The sequence below is a fragment of the Henckelia pumila genome, chromosome 3 (genome assembly GCF_033568475.1).
Source record: "Henckelia pumila isolate YLH828 chromosome 3, ASM3356847v2, whole genome shotgun sequence".
In the NCBI taxonomy this organism is placed as follows: Eukaryota; Viridiplantae; Streptophyta; class Magnoliopsida; order Lamiales; family Gesneriaceae; genus Henckelia; species Henckelia pumila.
The window spans coordinates 32,974,650-32,985,984 of NC_133122.1; the positions used below are offsets into that span (position 1 = coordinate 32,974,650).

General features: G+C 36.8%; 1 protein-coding gene across 1 annotated transcript; it reads left to right on the top strand.

Annotated features, from left to right (window-relative positions):
- Nucleotides 1–612: 612 nt before the first annotated feature.
- On the top strand, nt 613–2,643 carry LOC140888417 (uncharacterized). Its single transcript, XM_073296091.1, has 6 exons — nt 613–1,261; nt 1,316–1,513; nt 1,560–1,615; nt 1,726–2,098; nt 2,171–2,289; nt 2,365–2,643. Exons 1-6 carry the CDS (start codon nt 613–615, stop codon nt 2,641–2,643), a joined length of 1,674 nt encoding a protein of 557 aa, XP_073152192.1.
- The last annotated feature ends 8,692 nt before the right edge of the window (nt 2,644–11,335 follow it).

Here is an 11,335-nt window from a genome sequence, read left to right on the forward strand (position 1 = left end):
CTAAGGAAACCTTCAAGACGGATGCTAATCTATAAAAGGAGTTTTCACGCACAAGCTAAATAAGACTTCAGACATACAATTCTTTGCGCAATCTCTGAAGAATTCCATTGAAGAATTTGAAGAATTCTGAAGCAAGGTTTGCAACCATCGTTGTTGCTTGTTCCCGTGTTGCCGTTCGTGTTGAAGACATCAGAGACAACACTGTGGAAACTGTGTTGTTGAAGATCTTTTCTGTCTCTTCAAGTTAGGCTACGGGAGTTGCATCCGATTTCTTTTATATTATGTTTATTTAGGATGCAAGTTTGATTTCTCGACTTGTTGAGAAATTTAGGATTTAATGACTTTTCGTAAAATCATTAGGATTACTTTGTAAGACTGATCTTACGTTTACTAATGATATTTAGCCCTAAGGCACCCGCACGAGTTTTATACTCGTGCAAAATTATTTACGCTTTAAATTTTCGCTGCACTGTGTTGTCTGTAGTCTTACAACACGAAGTACAACACTGCCTATTTTACATAACGAACCACGTACACCGTTTCTTTCACGTGGCATCAGAGCCGCCACTTGACTTTACGAAGTGAGTTCCTGGTTTGTGTTACAGGTTAGTTATGGATACTCCATACACAAGTGCTATCCTTCCACCTATTTTGGATGGGACAAATTATGGCCCTCGAAAATTGAAGATGAGCATGTATATTCAATCCATTGAGTCCAGAGCATGGCAACGTGTTCTTGACGGTTGGACACCACCAATGAGAGATGATGATGTGCCTGGTCCAAAGCCAAGAGCACAATGGACATCCGATGAAAACACTGCGGCTATTTATAATGCCAAAGCTCTTAATGCAATGTTTTTTTCAGTTGACATGAATATGTTTAATCTAATTGGTACTTGTATTTGTGCAAGAGATGCTTGGGAGAAACTACAAACCCACTGTGAAGGCTCGGCAAGTGTTAAGAAGACAAGGATGCGTCTCATAACTTCAAAATTTGAGAAATTAAGAATGGAAGAATCAGAGACCATCATGAAATATAATGGAAGATTGAAGAGCCTTGAAAATGAAGCATCTGTTCTTGGTGATCCTATTTCGAACGAGAGACTTGTATCCAAAGTGCTTCGTTCTGTTCCCAAAAGATTTCACACCAAGGTTTGTGCTATAGATGAATCCAAAGATACATCTATAATGAGTTTGGATGAGTTAATTAGTTCTCTTCGCACATATGAGATAGAGTTGAAAGCCAAAGATGACTCAAAAGGTAAGTCTATTGCCTTTCAAGTATCTAATGATGTTTACAATGATTTTGCTGAAGTTCAACAGGAAGTAAAAGAATATGATCTTGAAGAAAATTCAATTGCCTTGATGTCAAAGAAATTCATTGATTATCTCAAGGTAATGAAAGAAAAGAAGGATGTGAAATGTTCACAACCTTCGAAATTTCCTAAATTGCCTACTTCAGAGAAGCCTCAAAAGCCAGCTAATACTCGAGGACCTCGTCAAAGGTATGAAGGTAAGAGTCAGTCCTCAAGTAAAAATTTTGATAATGTTCAATGCAGGGAATGTAAGGGATATGGACACTATGTATATGAGTGTGCCAATCGCCTTCGTAAAGGTATGAATGTTTCTCTAAGTGATGATGAATCTGAAGAAGAATAGGAAAAGACTGAGCAGACAGATCTTATATCTTTTATTGCTTTGATGGAAAGTAAGAAAAATTTTCAGATTAATTCTCATGGTGTTGGCTCCGGTGTTGCAACACTTGGACGCAACACAGTTCAAAAATCTGTTTGTTTTGTTGCTTCTAACCTTGATAATTCCAGTGATCATGAAGAACAAGTAGCTGATGCTTATACTCTGGAAGGTATTCAAAAACTCTATGAAGAGTTGTACTGTGATTGGATCAAGAGGAATCAGTTGAACACAACCCTTACAAAAGAGAATACTGAATTGAAAGCTGTTGTGGCTAGATTGGAGTTTCTCATGAGTAAGAAAGATCTGGAATTAGAGTTGCTGAATTCGGAACTTGAAAGAGCGAAAACAACACTTGCTAAATTTAATTTCAGTTCAAGTAAACTTGAATCTCTTTTGACTATGGGTAAGAATGATAAGTTTGGTCTGGGTTTTAAATAAAGTGTTTTTGAAACTGGTGAATCTTTCAAAACACTAGTGTTTGTGAAGGAAGGTAGTGATTCCTTGAGCCATCCTTCAACCGCTTCTAAAGGTAAGAAACCCATAGTGGAGAAAACTGTTCCTATTCCAAAGTCAAAACAATGGAAGCGTCCTTTTGTTTGTCATTACTGTCTCAAATCTGGTCATATTAGGCCTTTCTGTCGTAAGCTTAAGAATGACTATATTTTGTAGGAATTTAAGCAGGTGTTGTCTCCCGTGTTGCCCAACATCAAGCGTAACACTGGCAGAAACGAACCCAAAGTGAAGAAAGTATGGGCACAAAAATCTGATGTTAAAAGTTTTGTTATTTATACATCCTTAAAAGCTAACATTGCAGGTAATTGGTACTTTGATAGTGGAAGCTCTCGGCATATGACAAGTTTGAAAGATCACCTCATAGACTACACTGAACATAATGGTGAAAGAGTGACCTATGGAGGTGGTGCAAAGGAAAGAATTGTTGGCAAATGAACACTCAATGTGGAAGGGTTTCCAAAGCTTCATAATATGTTGCATGTTGAAGGACTTAATGCGAATTTAATTTTGATTAGTCAATTGTGTGATGATGACTTGCATGTACAGTTTGATAAGAATACTTGTGAAGTTTTTGATAATACTAATAATTGTATTATGTCAGGGACAAGATCAGTTGATAATTGCCAACTTGGTGAGGAATTGACATGTAGACACTCAAAGGTTGATGAGTTTAGTCTATGGCACCAAAAGCTTGGACATGTGAATTTCAAGACTTTAAAGAATTGACTAAGTTTGAAGCTGTCAGAGGTCTTCCAAACCTGAAGTCTGGTGTTCCATATGTGTGGTGCATGTCAAAAAGGTAAGCAAACCCGTGTTTCGCACCCCGTGTTACAACACGGTGTCTTGAACTTTTTCACATGGATTTGATGGGTCCAATAGAAGTTGAAAGCTATGGAGGTAAAAGGTACTCTTTAGTATATGTTGATAATTTTTCTCGTTTTACATGGGTGAGATTTATTAGAGAAAAATCAGACACTTTTGATATTTTTAAGAAGTTGTTTACCAAGATTACTAACCTACATACTTTGACAGTAGCAAGGATCAGAACTGATCATGGAAAAGAATTTGAGAACTCATCTTTTTTCTTCTTTATGTGATAATAAAGGCATTTTTCAAGAGTTCTCCGCTCCAAAAACTCCTCAACAGAATGGAATTGCCGAAAGAAAAAAAAGAAAATTGCAGGAGATGGCTAGGGTGATGATGAGCTCAAAAAAATATCTCCAAGAGATTTTGGGTAGAAGCATTAAACACAGCTTGCCATATTTATAATCGTGTTTATTTGAGAAGTGGTTCTTCGATGACCTCCTATGAAATCCTCATGGGAAAGATACCAAATCTCAATTATTTTCATATATTTGGCTGTGTGTGTTATGTTTTGAATGATAAAAATCACCTAGCAAAATTTGATTCCAAGAGTGATAAGTGTTTTTTCCTTGGTTATTCTACTAATAGTCGTGCATATATGATGTATAACCTTAGAACTAGAACAATTATGAAATCTATTAATGTTGTTTTTGATGATGGTGCAGATCTAAAAGAAAAACTGCTGAAGATGATATTGAAGGCTTGCTGGAAATTCCACTTGAATAACACAGTGTTGTTCTAGATGTTACAATACCAAACACAACACTGGTTCCTCCAGAAACTGTTCATAAAGAAAATTCTCAAGATAATGAGAAAATTGAGGTATCTACTGAAAAGGATATTTCAAGCAAGATACAAAAGAATCATCCATCATCACAGATTATTGGAGATGTTCATGAACAAGGCAGACCCGAGCTAAGGACAAAGTTGACTACCGCAAGATGGTTGGGTTAGTATGCATGAGTTCCGTATGCTCACAGGTAATGCATTCGTGTTTTGTCTCCAATATTGAACCCAAGAATGTCAATGATGCTTAGAATGATGAATTTTGGGTAAATTCCATGCATGAAGAACTTTAACAATTTGTCCGAAATGATGTTTGGTTTTTAGTTCCACCTCCTGATCATGGTAATGTCATTGGTACAAAATGGATTTTCAAAAATAAAACCGATGAATCAGGAAACATCATTAGGAATAAAGCAAGGTTGGTTGCTCAAGGGTATACGCAGGTTGAGGGGGTTGGTTTTGATGAGACCTCTGCTCCTGTTGCCGTATTGAGTCAGTCTGACTATTGCTGGCTATTGCATGCCATATGGATATAAAAATTTACCAAATGGATGTGAAGAGTGCGCTTTTGAATGATATTTTAAATGAAGAAGTATATGTGAAGCAACTCAAAGGCTTTGAGGATCCACACCACTTGGATCATGTTTACAAGTTGAAGAAGGCACTCTATGGCTTGAAGCAAGCTCCTCGAGCTTGGTATGGTAAGTTAACCGAGTACTTGCTCGAAATTGGCTTCAAACGAGGTAAGGTTGATAAAACCCTTTTTATTCAAAAGGCCAAAGGTAAAATTCTTATTTGTCAAGTTTATGTGGATGACATTATTTTTGGTGCTTCTTCTCAAAATCATGTTGATAGTTTTGTTAAATGCATGTCTTCTACTTTTGAAATGAGCATGGTAGGAGAGTTAACTTACTTTCTTGGATTGCAAGTCAAGCAATCAAGTGATTGTATTTTTCTGTGTCAAAGTAAGTATGCAAAGAATTTAGTGAAATTTTGCAAAGAAAATGTTAAGAACATGAAAACTCCAATGAGCTCGAGTGAAAAATTGGGAGAAGACAGTGTTGCGGCTGGTGTTGACAACACCATGTATCGCAGCATGATAGGGAGTCTTTTGTATTTGACTGCTAGTCGTCCTGATATCATGTTTAGTGTATGTTTATGTGCTAGGTACCAATCTGATCCAAAGGTAACCAATTTAAAAGCTGTTATGAGAATCTTGAAATATGTTTCGGGTACATTGGATTTGAGATTGTGGTATACAAGGAAAACCAACACTAAACTTGTAGGTTTTAGTGATGCTGATTGAGCTGGTGATGTTAATGATAGAAAGAGCACTACGGATGGATGTTTTTACCTTGGCAATAATTTGGTTTCATGGTATAGTCGTAAGCAAAATTGTGTGTCACTTTCGACTGCTGAATCTGAATATATGGCAGCCGAAAGTTGTTGTTCACAAATTCTTTGGATGAACCAAATGATTGAAGACTATGGTTTTAAGAGTGAACCCCTCATTGTTTATTGTGATAACTCGAGTGCTATTGATATATCAAAGAATCCAGTTCAACACTCACACACAAAACACATTGACATTCGTCATCACTTTATTCGAGATTTGGTAGAAAAATGTATGATTCGAATGGAGTTTGTTGGAACCAATAACCAATTGGCAGACATTTTTACTAAAGCATTAGATCATGAGAGATTCTCAACCCTTCAGAGGACTCTCAGCATGTGTGCATTATAATCCTTTGCTGGTGTTGTCGCCGGTGTTACAACACCATAGACAACACTGTTTTTTTTTTCTTATCATGCATTTTTAGGATTTTAGGCATGCTGCACTCATTTTGTTATGGGTGGTGTTTAAATCTCTGTTACAGTGATTCAATTGATGCCAAGTTTTTCTGCAAATTTCTTAAAGCACACTGACCCTTTTGTTTTCGAACTCTGACTAAACCATCAAGTAGTTGAGGGATGTACGTGTATTCCATGTTCTTCTTCCATGTGAAAGGTGGTTTCACAAATTTAGTGTTCAGCTTTTTATCAAGTTTGTTGACCAATGTCATAAATACAAACTGTATCAAAAATCGGAAGAAAATGGAAAAAGCTACCTAATTGAGTCCAATGAAGACTGTTCGATTAGTGTGCAAGCTACCACTTCTGGAAATTTTTTTCAAAGACAAGGGTAATCAAGTGTGCAAGTCTCTAAAACTTTTGAAAAACTTTGGTGTTGTTGTTGATGTTGTCAACACGAGAGTTAACACTACTCTTGTAAACATATCTTTTGTTTGTGATTGCATTTTTATTTTATGTTACACTCTGTTTAGGAATAAAATAGGTGATGCATATGAATTTTTGCTAATAGGATTCTGTTTTTGGGTAAGGTTCCAAATAGACAAATTTTGATGAATTATCCTATTTACTAAAAATTGAATTTTTGTTGTTGATTTTTGTTTCAGTGGAGTTAAGCCGATGTGGAGTTAATTCTGGAAGATTTGGGCTGAAATATACATCTCAGATTATTGCCTTATTTATGGGATTTTATCTCTTAATCTTGGTTTTTAAATCTTGGCCGTTTAGAAAAGTTACCGTTAGTAACTTGGGGAGATAAGAGATCAGGATAATTATGAGTTTGTTAGAGGAAAAATGTTACCGTTTTGTGATAGGGTTTATATATATTTGTTTTCCTATTTATCGGGATTTATCTTCTTCTTGATTTATAAAACCCCGATTGTTTTCTCTGCAAACCCTACCTCTCTCTCTCTCACTTTCAATTCGTTTTCAATGGCAGGCTTTGATCCTCAAGACATCCGAAGCGAGATGGGCCATAAAGAACCCGTGTTGCTGCCAGTGTTGCAACACCGGAGAACCCATCTTCCGCCCCTTCTCTGCCGATCATTCCAGTCCCCATGGAACCCGTTCCTCTTGCTGTTCTCATGCCTGGTGAACGAGGAAACGAGATTGATGTGGAGAATCTGCCCAATTTTGATGTCCTGAACCATGTTCATCCACCACCACCGATTGTCCGCAGATCAAAAAGGCAAGCAGGGTATGACCCTGATTTTACTCAGTCCAAGAGGTTTTATAAAGGTCCTCGCATCTCCATGGACGAAGAAGATCGAAGCTCTGGTGATGATTCAGAGGATGTCGATTATGGATTTGTGGCGAGGAAGAAACCCTCACCCTCTGCAACTGCCTCTGCCTCCACTCCGATCATTGAATCCGCTTCTGAGAGCGATGATTCAAGCACCTCTGGTGATGTTCCTCCTAAGGATAATCATACAAACACTATTCCTCAAGAACCTGATGTTTCTGATGAAGATGCCACGTTGGCACAAATTTTGGAAAGCCTTAAGAAAGGAAAGGCTTCTTCATCTGTTTCTCCCTCTGTTCATCTCTCCGATGATGAACCAGATGCTGAGATGATGGAGGAGTTTGCTGCGAGCAAAGCTCATCAAGCCAATGATGCTTCTTCCTCTTCCTCTTCTGGCGACTCTGATGCTGACTCTTTTGATAAGAGTGAATATATCGGTGATGAAGAAGACTCTGAAGATGTTTTCAGCATGGATGCTGATGAAGAACCTCTGGACCAAGAGGATGTTTCTACTGCTGATGTCCGTGTTGCTGTTGGTGTCGTCAACACCACAGACAACACTATTGATGAGGACTATGACATTGATGCTGCTCATTCCCTCATGTTTTATTATGGCAATGCTGCTGCTATTTGGCCTCTCTTTACTCATAGAGACCTACTGGATAAGAGGAACATAGATGTATGCTCCTATGATAGGTACAATCTGATTGATTTTTTAAAGCTTAGACAGCTCTATTCTACTGTTGTTGCTGTGATACCCTACTATAAGAGGGTGATTCTGGAATTCTATGTGAACCTGACTTCAAGCATTGAAGATCCAGAGTCTGCAAAGTTTGGTTTGGTCTATCTTCGGGGAAGGCTGTTCGAGTTCACTCCAGCCGTGATCAACTCTCTATATTCAATCCCCGATGTTGATGATGGACCCCATCCAGATGTCAATGAAGTGATTTCTGTCCTTACTGGTGGCTTGGTCAAAAAGTTTTCTGACCATTTTTCTACAGCCAAGTTGACATCTTTTTATTCTGTCCTTCACAAGATTGATGTGAGGAATTGGACGCGTTCCTCAAACTCTACAGTAATCACACGGCCTCAGACGTTCATTCTTTATGCCATAGGGACTGGGACTCCTTTTAATTTTGGGAAGCTGGTATTCAAGACAGTGCTCCAATTTGCTGATGGAGGACTCAAGTCTACTAAGCTCCCTTTCCCATCTTTGATATATGGAATTTTGAAATCTCAGGCATTTATCCGCAATATTACAGAAGATCTCACTGATCAACCTGAGATTTTGAAGTTAGCAGCTGGACTTCTCAAGGGAAATCGTGTACTGGATTTGCCCTGGATTGACACTCATACTCCTGCTGCTGATGTTGCTGATGTTGCACCTGGTGTTGCCAACACGGCTGACAACACTGAAAAAACCGTGTCTACTCCTACTCCCTTGGAATTCACCACTGCCACTATTCAGCTGCTGATGACTCGTGCTGAGGAAAAGATTGCTCAAGAACAAGAAGATATTGCCTTCTACAGCATGATCTTGGCTGATTGTCGGAGACAACTTGGCATTTCTGGCCAAACAGGGGAAGATAGTGCACAAGCACAAGATGAAGCTGCTGGTCCATCTGAGACTAAAGATGATGAGGATGAAGATACTGCTCAAGAGGGATCCGATTGTGATCCATTTTAGATTTTCATTCTTCTCTCATCTTTGCTTATTTGTTTCGTTTTAATATAATTGTTTGATCTAGTTATGTGCTTCAAGTGCTCTTAAATGCTTTAAACTAGACTAACAAATTCTACCCCATTTATGCTCTATATTTGAATTACAGAATCCCATGTGTTATTGTCCATGTTTTCCACCGTGTTACCACACGAGGGACAACACTTCAGGGGAAGATTTAAAATTCAGGGGGAGAATAATTTTGAAACTCAGGGGGAGTTTTTATGTTTATGGTTATTTGTGCAATGTTTTTTCCAGAAAGAAAAAAAGGGGAGATTGAAAGGAATTTTATTCCTTAATATTTCGGCACTAAATAAATTGAATATTATAAGATTTTGATTTCTAGACAAGTTACAATAATTGTCAAATATTATGCATATATCTCGAATATTTTATGATATATATTTGCTATGCTTAAATCTTGTCTTGATAAGGTAGTTATTAGATATAATATTATTCGATATTATCAAGATTTGATTTGCAAGATTTGATAGAGTTTTATTCCTACTAAAACTTGTTTCCTTATTCATATAGGACTCTATTTAAGGAAACCTTCAAGACTTGAATGCTAATCTATAAAAGGGGTTTTCACGCACAAGCTAAATAAGACTTCAGACATACAATTTTCTGTGCAATCTCTGAAGAATTCCATTGAATAGTTTGAAGAATTCTGAAGCAAGGTTTGCAACCATCGTTGTTGCTTGTCCCCGTGTTGCCGTTCGTGTTGAAGACATCAGAGACAACACTGTGGAAACTGTGTTGTTGAAGATCTTTTCTGTCTCTTTAATTTAGGTTACGGGAGTTGCATTCGATTTCTTTTATACTCTGTTTATTTAGGATGCAAGTTTGATTTCTTGACTTGTTGAGAAATTTAGGATTTAACGACTTTTCGTAAAATCACTAGGATTACTTTGTAAGACTGATCTTACGTTTACTAGTTATATTTATCCATAAGGCACCCGCACGAGTTTTATACTCGTGCAAAATTATTTACTTGTGTTTTATTTACGATTTAAATTTCGCTGCACTGTGTTGTCTGTAGTATTACAACACGAAGTAAAACACTGCCTATTTTACATAACGAACCACGTACATCGTTTCTTTCAAAGTCCATTTTTTTCACATAGATTTTAAAAAATTATTGGAAAAACAAATCTTATTACCATTTTTCAATACAAAATTATTTATAAAATTTTTCATCACTAAGAACTTATGCGCTATCGCCGACGTTTCTAATGCTATAGTGACATAAACATCTTCCGACATAGGGGAGAGCGGATTTGATCTCACCTTAAAAAGAGAAATTTTATTTGTTGGTATGGAACCAAATTTGTGGGTTAATTCAAGGCCCAGACAAAAAAAAGAATAAAATAAAGCTCGAAATCAATCTATATGTAGTTCATAAAAGAAATCACCAAAGTATTATGGTTTGATGATTGATCCGTACCTATCAAAGAGATGGCGAATTTCCAACTGTAAATTCTAGTGAGATTGCACATATTATAAAAGAGAAATCGAATAATTTTATTGTGTGAATTTTGTCCCCTTTCACAAAAAAAACCTAATTTTGAGATTATTTGATTATTTCGAACAAAATTCAATGGAAAATAAAATAAAATATTTCGAATTTTACCATTTTTAAAAGATCTCAAGAGATTTATTCCTAGTTTATTTTAAACAATTAAAAGTGTTATCCAAAATATGCAAACTCAAAACGTGAATATTATAGAAATAATATTATAAGAAGAAATAATGATCGTATAACAATTCAATAGTATAACGAATACACAAATACTGAAAAGTATAAAGCAAACAAGTAAGGAAATAGTCAAGAAAACCGAGGTCTGTAACTAGTACAGTTTCTTTAAAATAGATTCGTCCACTCCACTAGATGCTTGAGGATCAACACGTACAGACGTCTGTTTCCCAGGATACAACGGAAAAACCAGTAGCAAACTAAGCACAAATTCACTACTCCGGCGAACTTGAATCGTACCTTCACTTTATCACCAAAATTTAACGGAGGCCAAAAGAAGAGCTAAGAATATGAAATGCAAGAGAATTCTTGAGTGAGCTCTTGAATAATGTGTGTGTTTGGATTGAGAAAATGAGCACACTATTTATAGGCTTCAAAAAGCACACCAAGAGTCATAAGATTAATTAACTCAATTAATCTTTTATTTAACTCAAGAATGTGGAGAGCCAAAAGCCTCAAATTAATTCAAGAATGTGGAGAGCCAAAAGACACTCTCACATTCATGATCCATTATTTTCATTCAAAATTTTTATTTAAATATATTTCCAAAAATCCCCCACATGAATGAAAATTGATACGAATTTTGGTAATAAAGCTCTACAGTTGAATCCTGCAAAGGATAGGTAGGTGTTATCCTTTGAACCTTCTCTTGTGAAAGCATAGTAATGTACTGGTTGACAGTAGACGCAATTTCTTTGAACTGTACATCTGTTTGTGTAAATTAAAATATACTTCACACATGACTCTCCCTGATACTATCAGTTCTCATGATTGTGTTCGTTTTGGCCATGAACACACACCTGGTTCTGTAAGAGGGTCTAAAATTGAGCCTTGCAATTCCTTCGAAGTGGCCCCACTTCTCTCTCACATAGGTGATTCTATGTTGAATTCCATCAGAATCATTAAAAGC

Bases quoted from the DNA above. Each gene is read 5' to 3' on its own strand.
- LOC140888417 (XM_073296091.1), top strand. From the start codon at position 613: ATGGATACTCCATACACAAGTGCTATCCTTCCACCTATTTTGGATGGG. The intron at 1,262-1,315 runs GTAAGTCTATTG...ATTTTGCTGAAG, and splicing joins AGCCAAAGATGACTCAAAAG to TTCAACAGGAAGTAAAAGAA. The intron at 2,099-2,170 runs GTAAGAATGATA...TCAAAACACTAG, and splicing joins TGAATCTCTTTTGACTATGG to TGTTTGTGAAGGAAGGTAGT.